Source organism: Camarhynchus parvulus, chromosome 8, assembly GCF_901933205.1.
Source record: "Camarhynchus parvulus chromosome 8, STF_HiC, whole genome shotgun sequence".
NCBI classification, from domain to species: domain Eukaryota; kingdom Metazoa; phylum Chordata; class Aves; order Passeriformes; family Thraupidae; genus Camarhynchus; species Camarhynchus parvulus.
Window position 1 is genome coordinate 29,194,395 of NC_044578.1, and position 20,089 is coordinate 29,214,483.

The window sequence follows — 20,089 nt, forward strand, 5'->3', positions numbered from 1 at the left end:
CTTCTAAGGATGCCTCCCTGAGTAGTTTTTGTAGTTTTTATTCTCTCAATGTGCTTACTGTTCAGTAGCACATGTTGTAATGACAGTGGTTGGAAGATGGAGTGGTGCTGGGAGTTGTGTTCTGTGCTCACAATTATTTCAGTGGAGTTACACAACACAACTTTAATGGTGTTACATTAGCAATTACTGCTGCTTGTGTTCTTTTGGGAGTGTCCAGTCTCATGATTCTCACTCTTGTGTTTCTCTCTGCCCAATTTCATATATCTACACCTATAGTGAAGTCATCCTTCAAATACTTCTTTAGAGAATTGGAAAGTGTCCCATTTCTTTCAATATATTTCTTTTACAATTGCCTTATTTGATTTAATGCAATTAAAGTCATGCAGCAACACATAAAATGTGCTTATTGTGTCAAATCCTGCTTTCCTGTTTATCCACGAAGTGGTGGAGGGTAAGAACAACAAATATGATTTGGGTTTTGTGTAGCTGAACTATGAGAGTGATTTCCTTCTGGCTTGTTCGTGTGCATTCAGGGGCTCTGAGTTTCATTTTTCAGTCACCCAGATTAGGTATCAGGATCCTGAAGGAAGGAACTGTGTCATCTCTTGTTCATCCTGTGCATGGAGTCCAGCTGCCTCTCAGAATATTGTCTCCAGTAGCTTCTGGCTGTGCCCGTGTTTTTCACCTTCCTGAGGTTCATAACTTATGTCACTAACATCCGCTCTGCACAGAATGACATTTAGAAATAGGATAGAAAAGAGTGAAGTGGATCTCTCAGATACAACCCAATGAGAAAAAGAGCTATAATGAAACACAGTGCTTTCATTTTTCAAGCTGAAGTGCTATAAAACATAGCTAACAGAACAATTAAAAAAACTTCAAAATAATAACTCTCCTTCCTAGTTTTTTGAACTTCAAAAGTCTCTTTGAAAATCTTACCATATTATTGCCTGTGGAAGAACACTTCTAAAATATGGCTTGAGGGTTTGGTTTTTTTTTGTTTTTTGAGAATTTAGCCAGAGTCTAAGGTGTCATTCAGCTTCTCTGGAAAGTGAAACTATGGTTCCTTATCTCACTTTTTCTTGCATTACACCTTGATTCAACATCTCCCTCTCCTTTACATCCAACACTGATGCTGAGTCTTCTGTAAGAGTAGCTTTTTGGAGTTAACAGAATGTGCCTGGGGAATGGGAAAATTCAATGAAAAGGACATGAGGCTTAGCACACTAAGCTCATCTTCTCCCTCTTGGTGGCCCCTGGAACAGCTTCCTAGTATTTTAGATTGTTGTGACCTATTGTAGAGTCCAGGATATTTTAGAGAACACAAAACTCTGTTTCCCCAGAGAGGTATAGATAAGCAGGTCTAGAAATTTCACATGAAAAGCACACACCCAAATATTGCTGTAGGTTGATGTCCTGCTCTTCTGCAGAGTTGTGGGGGAATGACAGCTGGATCTAATCTTCAGCACACAGGATTTTTGAGGAAACTACTGGCAAATTCCTTCCTTTATGAACCAGTGACCAGAGATTGTCCTAGCAAGTCAGCTTGTTTCTGTCCACACCCCATGATGGTTGCACATTTGTGAGGAGATGTGTTGGACTGGACCATAACTCAATTCCTACCTTAGAAGTATTGAAACCTTCAGTGCTTCTTAAGTGGTTTGTATAGCTTAATTTTTAACATGTTGGCTTGATCTGTTCTGAGACCTCTACCACAAATGCCTTCTTGTGGAATTGAGAAAATGGGACTCCTATGAAGCTGTACAGAGCCTGTGGTAATGGTGAGGGAGAGGATGGAATAAGCAGAGAGTGCTCCTTCTCTTCCCTTTGAAGTGCTCATCACCTGTAAGGTTCTTGAACCTGCTGCTTAGGTGTTCCTGCCTGGTTAGCTTCTAGAAGCCACCTCTTTATCTTCACTGACATCTGTGTTCAAATCTTTTACCTTCCCTGAAATATTTCTCCAAAATATTTTTCTCCAAACCAGATGCTGGCCAGGCTGCCTGGGCTTCCTGTGTGTAGATATGAGCTTTACATGGAGCAAACATTTGCAATTGCAGACAATGTGGTTCAACAGCATCTTCTCTCCCAGGCTCTTTATAGCATGGGAACATGTGCACATGTGCTGTGAAGGATTTAGTCTGCTGCACAAATATAGCTCACCTTGCTGCAGAACTCAGTTCAAGTGAAATCAGAACCTTAATTTTGTTGATTTTCCCTATTTTTTTTCTTTAATTTTTTATAGTTCGGTGCAGAAAGAAAAAATAGAATTAGTTGGGTTCCACAACTTGTCCTGTGGCAGCTGCCTGAAGGCCAGTACACTGCCTGTGTATACATGTTACTTGTTTCCTGTTAAAAACTTAATTTGATAAACATTGCAAATAAAATGAGGATTTGATGGGTAATCAAGTTCTTATCAATGTTTCCCTTGCACTTAGGCAAGCATTCCATGTGTGTTTGCACTCACTGATGCCCCTCTCCACTTAAGTTTCCCCCTCAAACCCCACAAATATTAAAAGTCCTGACCCACTTTTGTAGAAACCTTTGTGGAACAGGTTATTCCATCCAACCTGCTTGTGCCATACCCTTGAGACTCTTTACAGTAATCATGTCCTGCTCTCTCATCCCTTACTGTGGCTTCAGAACAAAATCAATCTCTCTTAGAGATTTTCTTACAGGCTGAAAACTTGCAGCCTGTTTTTGGATCTTCAGGACATTTCTTACAATGCTGGCCTCGTTGGTAGTAAATAGGAAAACACATTTATCTTCCTTAAAATGAAACTGATACTCTTGGATTATGTGCATTTCCATACCATTTCCTGCTTTTCAGGTGCAACTTCTTTGGTTTAGTTATCAAATAGAATTCAGTCCCTTACCCTGTGCAAAACCAAAGCGGGTTTTTTTTAGGAGCTTGCATGAACATCCAGGCTAAATAGGAGTGAATTCTGATTCTGAAACTTCTATAGATGGCAAAGAATAGATGGTGAGCCATGTTCTTCTTTGGTGAGTTGTTGGTATTGGAGTTACAGGTCTTGTGAAGCCCTGTGAGAGGAATGTTGGTCTCATAGATTTCTTTAAATACGAGGGGAAACTCATGTTTGATCACACAAGTCAGTGCCTGGGGAGATTGTTGAGAGGTTCTGAAGGGCTTCTCTGAGCACTTTTTTGTCTCAGTATTCCATTGGCAAGTGAAGGGTGTTGCTGTGGGGAGAAAGAGAAGAGCTGAGGTTCCTTGCATCTGTGATTAGGAGAGTTCTGTGGTCTTGTTTCAGAGCATGATAGGAAGGAATGTTTGTTTTCTCATTTATATTGGAAAGCAGTGGCTGTTCCAATAAAATTGAAAGTTTCCATCTCAACTGTAAATGAGTTTTCATGGTTATACTGTTCTGCTGGGGAGTTGTCTCATTTCACTTTGGTTTCTGCTGTCCCCCTTTCTCTGTGCATGCTGTAGCCTCCTGATCTTAGTATTTATAGGTATGTTCACATCTGTTCTTTCATCTTTGGCTTGTATCTATGTTATAAAGTTTTGCTTTACCTTTTTTACCCCCTGATTTTTATTGCTGCTTAAGGTTTTTCCCCTTCTTTTATTTTCTCTTCTATCCTATGAGAAGAAAATGGCTCTCACATGCCTCTCCTTACAGCTTCTTGCCTTAAATTTAACTTAAATTTAGAAGACCTCTCCCCTTTGTCACTCCATACAACCACTTCTGAAAATCCTCAGTTTGTGTCAGAAGCTACTCACTTTACCAGAATTTAGGTGCTTTTCCTGGTATCCACCTTTAGAGATGACTTTAACAATTAGACCAGAACGGTGTAGTCAGAGATTAATTCTGTAGGCTTTCAGAATGAGTTCATATACAGCAAATAAATATCTTCAAGCTTACCTGATCCTTGTCACACTCACACTTGCTGTAAGTACAACATTCTCATAGTTTGGCTTCTCTCTTTCTCCAACCTTCAGACTGAAAATGTAATACTCACTTCATTACTATTGGTTTTTTTTGGAATGCTGCAAAAACTCTTGAATTTCCCAGAGACTGAAAAAATGCACCTGTTTGTGTTTCATTTAGCAAATCTTGATTTAAAAGAAAGAATGCAGCAGCAGAACTCTGTCAAGTAAGTAATGAACTAAACTTGTACCTGACTGCACCTTGCGTAGGTCATCCGGAAAGGCTGGCTCACCATCAACAACATTGGCATCATGAAAGGAGGATCCAAGGAATACTGGTTTGTCCTGACTGCAGAGAGCTTGTCCTGGTATAAAGATGATGAGGTAAGGAATGAAGAACTTTTTTTTTCTATTGGGGAAAACCCCAGTATTAATACAATGTTCTGATAACAACTTGAAATGTTTAATCAGTTTGTGTAAACTTGAACTGAGATTGTTTTAAGGTTTTAGCTTTAGTGTTCTTTAAATTTCTGGTTTGATTCATGGAGAATGCTGACTGCCTAAGACTTCTGTTGAAATGCTGATAATAAACACAGGGTGTGGTGTGGAGTATTTTTGTTTGTTTTACCTTTTTCTTCTCTTCCTGTGATTTCCACACATTTTTTTAAATAAGGAAAAAAATCTCAGGATGTTTTGAAATACTCTGCTTATTGTCCTATCCTTGCTTTGGTTGCTCTTGCACATCTACTGCAAGTTGATCATAAGTTGTCTGGGTAAATTTACTTCTGAAAGTAACTACAGCAGTTGATTTAATGAAAACAGCTGTTCTCTGGTGTTGTGTTCTGAGAGGATGAAAAGCCCATCTGCAGAGTTCTGTGGTTGGTGTGGATTTTCAAATTTGACAAAAAATGCACCTTCTTGGGTGATCAGTAAATCTGAGGTGAGTGATATGGAAATGAAGAGAAGGACATCCTCATTGCTCACTTGATTATATTGTTAGGCAGCTTGTCTGTTCTATTTAATGACTTTTTCAACTGTGTGTGTAGTGATACATTTTATCCAAGACTCCAGCAGTATTTTGAAGGTTAAAACAGGATTATGTGTGCCATCAGATTTATGGTAAAGCCTTTGTGAGTTTTTTTACAGTTTGTGTTGTTTTTTGTAGAAAAAATACAGCTACATTTAAAAAAACCCCTATTATTTCCTATTTGGGTTGTCCCCCCTCCAAAATTAAGTGTTTTTAGTAAGAAATTATTGATTTTTAGGGTGAACCAGTTTAATGGATGGAAGAAGCACAGGTAAAGAGAAAGCTTTAAATGAGCTCTAAAGCATCACTCAATCTTTTCATCTTATTCTAAGTAATAATCAAAACACTGGTTGATCCCAAAAAAACAGGTTGATGGGGACTGTGCACATTCATATTCTCTTTAAACTACCATGGTATTTCACTGCAGTGGATTCTCTGGAAGCCCTGGGGAGAGAGCCTGCAGTGCATAAGGCAGAGTGCTGCAAATCCAGCACGTGGAACTCCTTCAGTAATGCTGCTGGGGGGAGGGAAATGTGCTCAGAAATAAATTTTTTCCCCCATTCTGTAGCCATTTCAGGATACACCTTAAGGCAGAGGGACAAACTCGGTTAATCTTGAGGATTTTGCCCCTTGCCCTTTTATTTAAGTTTTAAAGGGATTCAAAATTAGTTTAACAGGAAAACCAGTGCATGTCAGGCAGAGGGGAGGAGCCAAGGGACAGGTGTCAAGAGGGGAAATTTTACTCTCAGATTGCTGAAATAGAATTTGAAAAAAATGCAAAAGTGACTTTATGAATTTGATAATTTGAAATTGTTGTTTTTGGTGATCTGCCTTGAAGTTACTAGAACCAGCTTTCTTAGGTAACATACAGGCAACTGTAACTAAAACAAGCAATGTGGCAAAATTAACACACCTGCTGTGTTTTGTCTCAAGCAGTTGGAGTTGCATCCAAGATGAGCTGTGGCAAATTTTTAGGTAATTTTGGTGTTGTTTTTTTAAATCTGATTTTTATTTAGTGGGAAATATAAAAATTCCTGAAAATCCTAATGGTCCATCTTGTGCTGTGCAACTTTAAAAAGAAATAGTTTTGAGGAGAGTCAACTGGGAAGCTCATGAATGTACTCAGAAAGAAATGGCCACTGTGTGATTTCCATATGCACATTTTAAGATAATGTCTCTTAATTGCCAAACAGTTTTGTTTTGAGAGTCATGAAAATGTCAGTAGTTAATTCTGGCCATGGGAGATCACTTAGGGATTTCTTAGAGTGGTAAGAAAATAATTGCACAGGATAATAGCAGAGTACTATTCCATGCTCTGCTGGTGAAAGAAGTTGCTCCTTAAATACAGATTAGCTGTATAATTTGATTATTCTGTCTTGGAAAAGAGTTTAAAAAGTTATGATTTTTTGTGGTTGGTTGGTTGGTTGGTTGGTTGGTTTTGGTTTGGTTTTGGGGGTTTTTTTGTTGGGTTTTTTTTTTTGTACTGGACCTTCTCAGTAGGACTGAAAAATCAGTCAGGCTCTTCAGCTGCTGGCTGGAGTGGCTGTGTGGGGGTGTTTTCCCCCAGTGAGATGTGCAGTCTGGTGATGTGAGAAGTGATCCCTGTGTTTGTGTGTCTGGCTGTGCCCTGCAAGGTCGTGGGGAGTTCAGAGCCCCCAGCCCTGCTCAGGCTGCCTTTCCCTGGTTCAGAGCCCCCAGCCCTGTTCAGGCTGCCTTTCCCTGGTTCAGAGCCCCCAGCACTTCCTCGGGCTGCCTTTCCCTGGTTCAGAGCCCCCAGCCCCTGCTCGGGCTGCCTTTCCCTGATTCAGAGCCCCCAGCCCCTGCTCAGGCTGCCTTTCCCTGGTTCAGAGCCCCCAGCCCTGCTCGGGCTGCCTTTCCCTGATTCAGAGCCCCCAGCCCCTGTTCAGGCTGCCTTTCCCTGGCCTGGAGCCTTTCCCTGGCAGCTGGGGAAGGTGCAGGGTCAGCTCTCACCTGGCCTCCCTTGCCATGCTCAGGAGTTTGTGCCCTCTGTGCCTGTAGCCAGTGATGCAGCAGCTGTGTACCAGAGAGCTCTGACAATGTGCTTTGCAAAGCTCAGTGCCTGCTGGGGCCTCCAGGGCTGTGAACCCCCTCTAGTGTAAGCTGAGCCTGGTTTTTAGTCTGGAATTTGCTCTGAGATCAAAATCACTAGTGGTGGCTCGCTAGTGCTGTTAGAAGGATGTAAATTCCTTTGTGAGGTGCAGCTTTATAAGTGATAAATCCACAGTTCAATGTATTTAGAAGCGAGTTGCTATGGCAAAAGATTTCAGATTTTCCTGTATGATATCAATATTAGAAAAGAAACTATTGGTTTCTTCACACAGTTTTTTTTTGTCAAACATACACCAGGATTTTATTCCTGATGAGATGGATTCTGTGCCTAAGAATGCATTTTTAGACCTGCAGTTCTGGAAATGCCAGGTTGGTGTTTGAACAGTGTGCTTAGAGCAGTTACAGTATTGGTTCTGGGAGAACTGTCATGGATTAGTTTCTGATCCTGCATGCAGTTGCTTCTGTTTGTAACTTTGCTGTGTGACCAGTACCATGACTTTGTGCTTTTCTACTTAAAAACCAAGCAAGGAAAGTGCTGTGTACTGGCTTTGAGGCTGCTGTAAACAAGTGCAAGATCAGCCACACTCTGTGACCTCACAAATACAGATTTATTTCATAGAGTATTCTGTGTAATCCTAGCCGAAGCATTACAAGGCACACCTACACACACCAATTATTAAATCTGAGCATTTTAGCTTTCTGTTGTTGCTGTATTGTTAAGTAGCAGCAACTAAGGTTCCTTTGAGAGTCAACCTGCAAATCTGAAGTTTGTGAATTAGCCACTCCTGCATTAGGATGAAATGGACTTTGGGAATGTGGAATGATATTCCAGCTTGTGAATAAAAAACCTCATCACTGTAAAGATATGGATGCCATTTGTGAAGTGGTGTAACATTGTTACAGCACACGGTCATGGAATGTGATTTTATTATTCTTTGTAAAGCATCCAGAGATTTCACTGGCATTACTGCTGTGCAAAGGATGCCAAGCTGGACTCTAGGATTAGAATTCCTAAAAATGTGAAATTTACTTTGATGGGGAAAAAAATCTCCCGTAGTCTTATTTCCAAAGAAAATGTTTCCATTCTGTTTCAATAGTAAATGGTATTATTGTCAACATCCAGTGATGGATGCGGTTTGTATTATAATTTCACAGTTTGTTCCCAGTTGTAAAATGATGTGAGATTTGAGAGCGATCTTAAAAAATCAGGGAGGAGGTGAGAGAGTGGAAAAGGGAGAAGTTCCTCTAAGGTCTGACATTGTGTGTGATTACAGAATGAGCTTGCCACACAGCAAGCTGCTCTTGGCTTCTGTCAGGGAGTTTTATACAGCAGGAATCGAGCGATGCATGGGAAGCAAACGGGAGGACAGAACATCCGGAGGTGCCGCAGGGCCGCGGGTAAATCCAACTTACTGTTAGCGAGCTCCTGAGAACAGCTAGGAAAAGAGTACTATAGGAAGCACAGTAAGAATTTCAGCAGTGGGTTTTATTGTACTTGACAGGCAGTGCTGCTTTGACTCTGGGCTTGGTGACTGAGCGGCCGTGTGAGGTCCAGAGGACTCCTGGCTGGAGCTGGTGCTGCAGACGCTCTGGGCTCTCAGAGCGGGGTCCCACTGGCGGCTGTCCCTCAGGCTGGGTTGTCATGCGACTGCCTGTCTGTGCCTGCTGTACAGGTGAGAGGATGTTCTGCACAGCAAGTGTAGACAGGCAGACACATGACAACTCCGTCCAGCCAGTCCCTTGGAGCCATCGCCGCTGCTGTGCAACACTTTGTGCCAGTCCACTTTGGGGGGCGTTTGGTGGGGGGAACACACATAACAGAATTCAACTTTAAAACATTGGCAGCTGCTGAACAAGAACAGAACTTGATTTTATTCAGAAAAGAAGCTTGGTACATGAGTTATCATTGTGCTGACACATATCAGGGATGCGATTTCAACAGACTGCTCACGCTGAACATTTGGAAAAGCAAAAAGAACCGAAGCCGTGGTTTATTTTATATGCGATTCGTGCAGGGTTTTTCCTGCACGTTGTACTCACACATAGTAATTTAACCAGATGTTTTTACTCTTCATGGAAGCACAGAAATACTGAAGTTCAAGATAAAGGATATGTTTATACAGTGCATATTTTCTAGGAGTAGATAAGTACAATAATCTGGGATGTTAAAAATAAAAATCCTTCTGTATAAATGGAGGCTGCAACTTGCACATTAACCCCATTATAGGGAATGTGCTGGAAAGAAAACTGATTGCATTTTGGATCGATTTTGCTAATATGTGATAGCTGTACATGTATTATATTCCTTTTAGTATTTTGGTTTGCATGTTATTTAAATTTTGCTTTGTCTCAAAATCTGTACTTTCTGACAAAATAAATTAACTTCTTAAAACTTCAGTAAGTTTTTTTCAGTCAAATACAGACTATAGTAGAAATCAAAAGCATGCAAATAGCATTATTTCACATCATGAGATGTGCTGCTTTGCTGAATTTTCTCTATACCCTGTCCCTACACACAGTGACTGTAATCCAACTTCACAGTGACATTTACAACATTTCTGGGGTTTTGTTTCAGAAGATATAAAACCCACTGGAACCTTAAAGGGGGAAAAGAATAATTGTATTAATTTTCTCTACAGATTAAATGTTTCTGGTTTGTAATGGTGTTCTTGAATCTCTGTTGCTCGCTAGTGCCACCATAGGTAAGCAACAAAGTTGTGTTTTCAAACCCTTCTCAAACATACCCCATTCAGAATACAATTTTAAATCCAGCCTGAAAACTGATTATAAATTACCAGAGATTAAAGGTGGGGATAGTGCTGAGGTTTTATATTAAACTAATAATAAGTCAATATGTAATTATTCAGGTGTTCTGTCTCTAATAATTTTGCTGTAAAGAATAATATGCGTTTCTGTTAATATACAAATTGACTATACAATTTAAGTTTATCAATTATATGAATGAAATTTTCCTTGAACTTAACAAGGTGGAATAAGATGTCTTAAATAAATGAATCAACCACAAAAAATGGCTAACTAATTCAGAGATGAAAAATTAATTTCAATGCATTAAATACTCTGTCTTTATAAAATGCTTACTTAATTTTTTATAGCTAAAAGTAAAATTTTAAGGGTATGCTTTAACTTGCCATTTCTTCCTGCCTGCTTTACCATTTTGAAGAAAAACAGAAGTGGAAAATAAGAAGAAGTATTTTTAAAATAGATATAATACACTGATTGTTTCATAGATTTAATCAGATTTAACTCCTGCATTTAGTTGCTAAAGAAATGAAAAATCTTTCATCTGGAAGAAAATTAGGTCTGACTTTGTGTTATGGATGCTTCTTGAAATAACAGAATTGTACAGTCAAAATTGTTGGCAACCTATAGTACAAAATATTGGAACAGCAGAAGTATGGATTTTTTAAAATAGGTCTTCAGTTAAAAACTGTCAGGGAGGTTGTACTGGGAGGAAAATCGTAAGTGGAAACTTTGTGCCGTCTTTCTAATAACTGTACACAAGGAGAATTCATCAAAGAATCAGCAAAAACTTTACATCTCGGCAGAGGCAAGTTTGTTTTCCCTTCAGTTAATTCACTGGGTGCTGCTAGACATGACTAGATGAATATCTGCACTTGATTTTTAGTTAAAACCTGAAATTCCTTGAAATTGTAGTTAACTTGCTTAAAGGGCTTAACATTTTTGTGTGCTGTGTCTGGTTGACCTACTAAGTCAGTAAAAAACTTGAGAATATTTTAGAATACTCATAACAACAAAAAAAAATTCATAATTTCATGATTGCCAATACTATATTTACAGAAACTTATGTTAAGGACCTGACTTTAAATATTGGTACCTTGGAAACTGAATTGAAATATGAATTCCCTCCAGTAGTAATCAGGACTCTTTATTTAAGGGAAGGTTGTTATTTTTAGATACTGCTTTGCAATGCTGTGTAAAATGCAGTACAGGACTACAGTAGAATAATTCAGGAAAGTTTCATTCTTAACTCTGGCATTTCCTGTCTTTTTGTAGGTTTAAACCTGACCCTTAATAGTATTTCAATTAAGATTTTTTTTTTCCCCTAAATAAAGTACAGTTCAGGAAACAAAGCCTTTTACAAGTAAAAGTAAAGTTGTGCTCTTGATTAAATATCTTATTTAAAAAACCCAACACATTAAAGTTTAGGGCTTTTCATTTTCGAATCTGCTTAACAGATTTTGATTGAAAGTTTATGATGAGCATTCTGTGTCGAAGCCTGGAATTTTTATGCAGGTATTTTGCTATTTTGGTTATAATATTTCCATCTAGAAATGATACTTGTGTGGTCTGGAGGCACAGTGATAGTACAGGAAGGGGGGCAAGGAGCGTGGGGCGGGTGGCAGTGTCTTCATGCTCTGAAAATACAGATGCACTAAATAGCACTGGCAAGGCTCATACAGGAGACAGCATGCAGCTTAATGACAAGGCAGAAAGATGGCAAATGACATGGGCTTTTAAAAAAGTAACTAGTTTTTTTCACATTTGGATACTTATTTGATCTATATTTATTGCTGTAAAGTTAGCTGTCTTTCCCCCACCCTTCTCTCTCTTTTCCTTTGATTTTTAACATTAAAGGAATAGTTAGAAAAGGTTTGAAATATTTTCTTCCTCTTCCCTATTTAATTTTTTTTTTAGTGCACTTAAATAAAATACGCTCCCTAAAGATGAAAGGAAGTCTATTGTATTGAAACACTCACCTATTTTAAATCCTCCTACTGGCTTCAATGTGCATTTTATGGTAATATGTATCAGTTCATACAACAGGCTTAAGCATTGGTATTGTCCTGGCTTTAGAGAACTCTCGCCATGATTAGTATGCATTGGGTCCTGCTAATTTCTTTTTTTTATTCATTACAAAAAGTAATATTTGGTGGTATTTTGTTTTTTGTTTTTTTTTTTCCTTTTGAAATATTTATATGCAGCCTGTTTGTGTTTGTTGACATGCCTGTTTAAAGCATCTTGTTTTATAACTATTGAAATCTCTTCTCTGTGACTATGATCAACTAGAAATTGTTTCAACTAAACCGGCAGTGTTTTAAGAACCGCAGAATCATTTAATTCACTTTGAAAATGTTTTGATTACTGAGCTGAGGTCGATATACTTCCTTATTCATTGCTAACAATACAGCCTTTCTTTCCATATCTGCTGCTTTGCACTCTGCATTTCCCTCCCGCCTCCTTTCCAAGCCCCATGCCAAGGGGGCCTCCTCGATCTCAGCCTTACAGTCTAAAAATGTAACTTTGAAGAGTCATGGGTGTATGGGAGGGGAATCACTTCCTAAACCCAGAAAGGTCATTTAAAATAAAGATTAATGCAAATAGTGGACTAGAGATAAGAGAAACACTCGTTCCATATGTTTCCATCGTCCTTGCTTATTTAGCAAAAGTTAACATAGGCTATCTGCAACTATTTTCATGGAGACCCTATTATTCCCTGGATAATAGTATTTCCTTCCTTAATTTCTAGATCAGAATTAAAAAACAAAAAATAGCTTTGCAAGTAAGCATTAGAGACAAAAAAAATTTGCAAATGATCATATTCCCCTTGAAAGCAAAACTGAGCGAGTTTCTTAACGAGATTTGGAAACATTTTTCTACTGCTTAAGCAAAGTCTAAGAAAAAGTTTTCAGATTTGTGATGCTTAAGACAGCAATCATACGTAAAGATTGAGAAATATTAATGCCAGTCTGACTCTAGTTCCATTCCTTTAATTTCTTCCTATTGCTTCAGATTTTCTCTTAATAACCACGATTATATGTGTGTTGTAACTCCACTTTAAAGCAGAATGAGAACAAAAATTCCATCTACTCATACTATAATGGATTAAACCCCACTAAGTTAATCCTAAAAATAATCTTCTGCAAAATGAACCGAAGAGAGGCTGAATAACTTACAAGTGTATATATACATTAAAAAAAGAGGTTTTTGGTCAAAAGAAAAGTTTTGCTGGGAGGCAGAGGGAAATGACAGTGTTAGTCCTTCCTCTGTAAGCTTTAAGGCAGCCAGTCCAGGCACCATTACACCAACACTACATGACCAGTCCTCCCCAAAAGCTCCTCTATTGATTATTGAAGGAGCAATGGAAAAGGTCAGCATAATATACAAATATACAGATTTTTTAAATAAAGAAAGTATAGCATGAAGGCTGTCTAAAATACAGCACACCTTCTGCAAAGTCGGCTGGTTGCAATACTAATGGCTGCATATTTATGCTAATTCTTTTTACAGTACAGCTATTCCAAGCCTTCCCGGCAATAAGGAGCACCATATAGGTGGGATTTTTTTCCGGTTGCAGTAGTTTGTTACTACTGTTAACTTTAGGGGAGCTCACTCTGGAGTTCGGCTGGTATCAAATTGCAGCCCAGACTTTTTGTATTATTTTGTCCGTGGGGATTTCATTCAGCCTCAGGGTTTTTTTCCCCTACCAGGACAGCTGGAAATTCACCAAAGCAAACTTCTGCATTGGTTTACAAATTCCATTTTTATCAGTGGGATTCAGGACTAAGTAACTTATCATTTTGAATGGTAGAAGAATTATCAGCAATTCAAAGTGCACATGAGAGCGGCAACAATCGATCGGTCCTGATCATTCCCATGCAAGATCCAGCCAGGTATCGGGTTGGAAAGCTCTTTCTTCCCTTTTATTTATTGAGTGATTTATTTTCCATCACATCCTGAACTTTAAAAGGTAATTTTTCCTGACAATCAAAGATATTATATTCTACAGGGCAGAAGTCTAGTATGGAGTAGTCAGTTTTTCTATGGTTTCCCTCCCAGTTTTCATTAGCACATCTAGCATAAGTTACTTGCAAAGAAGTTTCAACTGCATATAAAAAGCTAAGTACAGTTTTCCCAGAGGTGATATAATATATTTTACAATAATATATTATTCATGCATTCTTTTCTAGTATTTTATTACTTTAAGCAAAAATAATTTTAAAAAAATTGATCTTCAGATCATAGATCACAACAGGAGCTATTCAGAATACATACTTCTAGCAAGCCTAAGAAAAAAAAATATATACTTCTTAAATATTTATACTGAAAGCTTCTAGTAAAAAAAAATTAAATTTACCTTTTTAGTTTGTTGGGGAATAAAGCTTTATTTTAAATTAAAAAAAAATAGTAAAAAAGAAATGACCGACTTTAGCTTTACTGCTGTACACTTCTCTAGGCAGTGTACCTCTAGGCAATATACCTCTCTCATTTCTTGCATGGCTTTTAGTGCACCATCAGAGCTCCATCTTTCTTGCAGTGATGACTGGAGGAAGGGGGGAGGGGAGTCACCTAGGTTCGCCAGGTCATAGGCCAGGTGTTCTTCCAAAGCAGGCCTTACCAGAATGTCTTCCCCGCTTTATTCTGCAGTCCTCCTTTTTCACAGTGTCCCTTAGCGTTTCTTATTCCCTAGTGTGCAAAACCTGTGAAGAAAAATACTGGATATGAGATCTGAAAGGAGCAATGAGTGTCTTCTCCTTGGCAAGAGCAACTTGCGTCCCCAATAGTCCACGCCGCCGCTTTCCCTTGCCCAGTCTAACCAATGTGCAGACTACTGTACAACAGCATTGTCCTGAACAGGTAGTCTGAACACTGGGGCGACGGAGCAGGATCTCCGGACGCGTCTATTTATTTATTTTAAATCCTCTTTTAGTCTCGGGGAAAAACTGCCTTCCTGCATCACGGGTTGTGCTCGGCTCTCGCTCACACTCTGCAGCACTCACTGAAACACACTGAAGTGCTGTGATTTCCAGTCTTGACGTGGCACATTTGCAGCAGACTGGGGATCTGGCAATGAATTTAGGACCAGGAAAAGGGGGAGGGCTGGGCCTGAGAGTCCATATATGGGATGATGTCACCCTGGGGAGGTTTGGGTATGCACTGTGCCGCTGGTGAGACCGCTAGAATTGCCTGCTCTCAGACATGGGTCTGTGTATAAAATGGTACCAGATGTTTTAGTGTAATGTTAAGCAGTCATTTCATCTTCAGGCCAGATTTTTTTCTTCAACTGGGCAGGAAGTGGGCCCCAGTATGGAAAAGCTGTAAAAAGTCAAGATGTACAGTTTCACTGCAGCCAACAGAGAGCGAGTTAATGTAGATGCAGAATTTGCTCTTTTGTGAAGGCTGAAAAACAGAATTTATAAAAAGGATTCTGCTCAGGAAGCTAGTGTAATAAGCCAGTGCTTATTTTCTTTCTTTTTAATGACTCTAGTTGCGCTTTTCTATTTTGGCATTTCAGACCAAGAAAAGGGCAAATAGGTTCATTTTTTCTTGGAACTGTCAGCGGCATGCAGGCTGCCGAGACTTGAACAGTAATTAGAGTTACTTCCTGAAAGTGAAGCCCCCATGAAAAGTCTGGAGAAATGTTCTTTGTCATAGCCTCTACATGAGTAATTAGTTCCACATGTGGCCTTCCTATTTCCCTTCAGCTATTTTGGCTGGCTGGTTGAATACTTTGCTATAGCTCAAGACTTAAAGAAGCTTTAAAGTTTTCATTTCAAGCATCCACTGTGAAAATAGCTATTTCTGGTGTCATAATAAATTGCTTCTGGTAGATCAGTGCTATTAGGCCTGGCATTGTTTTTCACTGGTAACCCTGCTGGTCCCATTTTTCTTTTAATGGTGCTTGGTGGAATTATTCTGCTGAATTTTATCTTTGATGTTTACCAGATCTATTGAATTTTGCCAACTATGACTTTACCGTAGATTTTAAGATATTCTCCCCACAGGCAACCAGCCTTGCTCTCCGGTAAATTTTTTTTCTTTGTTACTCATTCTGCTGAATCGAAGTGTTGTACTTAGATTGATTTTGTTGTGTGGCTTTTTTTTCTTTTTTTTAAATCTGCCTTAGCCCATGGTCTAACGCAACATCTGACAGAACAAGTTAGCTCTTCTCAAGTCAAACTTGGAGGTGATTGCGTCTGGGTCTGGATATGCACTGGACGCAGTTGGTGCCAGCAGTTCTTTTTCTGCCTGGAATTCTGAGACAAATATCAGTGTCTTGAGAGGTAGATCTCCATCAGCTTCCTGCACAGGAATGTATGTAAATATAAATGTGTTCTGTGAGCTCTTGTGTCCTAAGTAAGTTCTGCAGGATTTGGTTCTTCCTAGGTGCCAGCAGATTCTCAGAGCCGTAGCTCCTAGAGGTGTGCACAGGGCAGGTTGCAGAGCTCTCACTTCAGGGAGAATGAATACAACAAACTTGGATGCTAGGGAATTGGAATTGGAGTCTGAGTCCAACAAAAAGGAAAAGTAAGCTTCAGGCTCCTTTGTGGTGGTGGCAGGCCAAGCACTGAGTGTCTGTTTCAGAATGTACATCCTCCAGCTCTCCCATTTGGGTCGCAGGGGACTAACATGTGTCCAAGCAGTGCTGGGGTTTCTTGTTTAGTTAGCAGAGGTAAAGGTTTGGAGAGGTTTAATGTGCTGTGTGCTTCGCTTTCTTATAACCAGCAATAAGTGTGTCAGAGAGAGTGAGTTGGTGGGCAAGGGCTTTTGAAAATAAAACTGTAATTAGGGAGAAAGAGCATGCCATGGGTAAACCAGGAGGGCTCCTTGTCTGTGTAGGGACTGGCTTTTTTATGGTATTCCCACTTGGCACTTGCCTTGTGGAAGAAGAATACAAGAATACATTTTGGAAAGACTGAGGAGTGATTTTTGTGAGTGGGACCCTCAGTAGAGCAGTCAGATTTTCCCCAGTGAGGAACTGTCAGAGATTAATTACTGCATGTGTCACCAAGAGCAAGAAATTATGTTGTCAAGGAAAGACAGCCTTCCAGGGATCTTCTTTCCATACCAGCAGAAAGGGACGTAGGTTGAATAACACAGAAGGCAAAACATTAATGAACCAAGCAGGTTTAGGGCTGAGGGAAGTGAAGTTTGGAATCTTGCTGCCAAGTGCAGCGGCTTTAGTCTGTGAGTTTTTCCCGAGATGGTTAAATAGAACCAGAATAGCTCCCCACACTGTGGCCTGGAAATTTGTTCCCTCTAAGTTTTGTTTCCTGGCAAAAGCAAAGCTTCAGAGGAATGAAGGAGAACAGGGGATTTGGGTTGTTTTGGGAGCCCAGGAAGATGCTAAAGCCTTGTTGGGGAGAGCGTCTAATACCATGCAAAGCCATTCAGACCTCTAATGCACTTTTTCTTTCCTTCCTAAGGGCTGCTCAGCTGCTTACATACATCTGTCTTAGATGTTTAGACCAAATCCCTCCTTTTTCACTTGATTTCTGTTGGGAAAGGAATAAGCCATTGACATTTCCATTCCTTCTGATACCAAGTTGAGACTAGACTTGAAATATTTGAAATCCTTTACTGAATAGCTCCTCATCTCTACAGTGGGATTTGAACTGCTTCCAGTCAGCTTCTGAGGCTGTGCTGTGCTTTCAGCCATCAGGGCAGCAGCATGGCAGGCTCCACTCAGACAGTCAGTATCAATAATAAACTGTTACCCATGGTTTATACTAAGTGCCTTCCAGAGGTAGTGATAAACCTTCATTTTTCATGAGTTTATCATCATGCTGATGTTCTGCTGTGCCTATGAACTCAGCCCCATGATCAAATTATTTTCCACAAGCTGACAGTATTATTTGATTTTTAACTTGGAGGAAACTAAGGATTTTGAGAAGTCGGATTTCTTCATTAATGCTAATTTGGAGGACCACTATGAAAAAGAAAATAGCTGTATTTCTGCTGGATTGTTTTCTTCTTCTGGCAGACAGCAATGTAGTGCCAGGCCATTTTTCACACTGAATGGGATGGACATCTTAGAAATGGTCATGAAGTGTGTGGGTAGCACAGGAGCTGTGTGCTCCTTGTTTGTAAAACATCCCAGACTGCATTTACGTGGTGAAGTGGCTGAACTGCCATTAGTGTGCGTTTTTTGCTTTAAAAAGTTACTGTAGAAAGTGTCTGGAGAATTGTAAATTTTGTATCTCTGCTTTGTTAAAGCACTAGATGTGATTCAGGGAACTCCAGAAGAGTAAGTGGGTGTCTGCAGCTGATAAATGAGTTGAAATAATAGCAGGCAATTGTACATAGCTATTTTGGAAATTCTCAAAGAGAAAGTCGTCTGCCATGATTTGCTGTAGCTTTTTTGCACATACAGCAGCAAAGGTTAACCCTTTTTGGTGCTCAATAAGCTAAATCATGATTTAAAAGGATTAAAAATAGGTAGGCATAGGATACAGGCAACAATATGAGCAGGCTGTCATTGCCATCAGAGCACAAAACCCCTGCAAAATTACTTCCAGGGTCGGTTTGGGAGCTGAGCTTTTGAACAAAGTGAGTAGAGAATTAAATGCCAGTGAGAGTGAACAAATGCAAACAGGCTCTATTGTGTTCCCTTTTATGCAGAATGCTTGGGGTATGGATGAAAGAAGGAAGGTGGGGAGAAAGCAGGGACAGAAGAGGTGAGGGTGGAAGAAGCAGCAGCACATGAGGCAAGACTATTTGATTTTTGTTTCTGTGGAGGTTGTGACCCTTATGAATATCACTTATGGTTGGGCAAGGCCTAATGCAGTCCTGCAATCCTGTTGTTTCTTGGTCTTCCACTGCAATCAGACTCATTTTTCTAATTTTAAATTTACAAAAAAGAAAATATGTCCCAAGCAATATTGTTCCTTCTGGCCAATGCATGTAGGCATGATTGGTGCTTTTAAGTAGCTGTGCCCATTGTTATGAGAACATGCTATTGAAGTGTGGTGCTCATTTTCAGCTTGTCCCATCATCCTCATGTGTTGTTTTTAGCATTATTCGTGGTGTCTGGAAAGATTGTGAGGCTGGCAGGAGTTTAACAGTGCTAACTGAAGCCCCCTTTGGTTGGGACCCCTCTGTGAAGGTTATAGGACTGCCCAGAGCCACATCTGTGTGCTGCACAGTTTTCCAGGCAGTCTGGTCTCAGTATTGCAGTCAGTGATTTGATCTTTTATAAATTAGTTTAGTACAGCTCTGGACAATGTTCCAGCCTAATGCCCCTCTGTTGTGTAGTTCCTGTAACACATAATGGACTGGTGAAAACCACAGTCTCCAAACACTCCATTCCCTGATCCCAGTCCTTTTTCCTTGCTCTATCCCTTATCACTTGTCCCCCTGTCCTCTCCCTTCTCACCAGACATGTAGTTTGGATGCTTTAGGATATTTACTCTTTCACCTTTTCTCTGCTCAATTCCACATTTCTGCTCTATGTACTTTGTCTCAAACTTTGTTCAGGTTTATGAGAGAGGCACAAATGGGGAGAAGGCAGAGCTGGAAGGGCTCAGTCCAGCTATTTTGGATATCTGAGATGAAATTCATAACAACCACGTTCAGGAGCCTGTGTTTCCTTTACCTTTGGTGTGCAGGGGACAATTCAGCACCTCTGAGGTGGACACCTATGGAGAGCCACTGCTGATTTCTGTCCTCCCAGCTGTGAGGAACCCAACTGCAGGTTCAATATCGATGCCACTTCTTTTTGCCTTTTCAGCAGCCTGGTTATATTCACTCTGGCTGTAATGTGTGCATCACCTTCTGGTCTGTATTGTTCAGTATTTTTTCTGCCTTTCTAGCCAATGGTCAAAGTTTATCAATGAACAATCTGAAACACTGGAAAAGAACCAGTGTAGTACAGAGCAGGTATTTTCATGTACAGCTGACTTTGTGCTCACTGTGCATTTTCAGCTTAAATTGTAGTTATGCACTCATGCTCATATTATATCTAATGCAGTATACATAAAATAACACATTATTAGATATTATATATATTTGAATATCTAAACTGATATTTGGATAGTAAATTGATTTGGAGGAGCCGTGTATGCTCAGCACAGTGGTCACAAGTGATTATAATGACTGGCAATGTTTAGATTCCATATAGGTTATTTCATTCCTGCTGAAAAAAAAAAAGAATCTGCCTTGTTGAATTGTTGTGGCCTTAATGGGAGGTATCCTCTCGGCCTGTCATGGTTTTCTTCAGGAAAAGGACAGGATATGGAATAGCTTTGACATTTCCTTAGTCATTGCTTACTCATACACAACACACAATTTGTGGAGATGCAAAATTAGCTGAGCTAAGTTAATTTTCAGAGCAGTGGTGAAGAGCA

General features: G+C 39.7%; 1 protein-coding gene across 3 annotated transcripts in view; it reads left to right on the forward strand.

Moving 5' to 3' along the window:
- DNM3 (dynamin 3) overlaps nucleotides 1–20,089 on the forward strand; it is a 169,478-nt gene that overhangs the window by 45,401 nt on the left and 103,988 nt on the right. For all 3 annotated transcript variants that reach the window (XM_030953087.1, XM_030953088.1, XM_030953090.1), the window contains one exon: nucleotides 4,157–4,270. In XM_030953087.1, coding sequence (XP_030808947.1) covers nucleotides 4,157–4,270 — 114 coding nt within the window. The remainder of the gene's footprint in view (nucleotides 1–4,156; nucleotides 4,271–20,089) is intronic.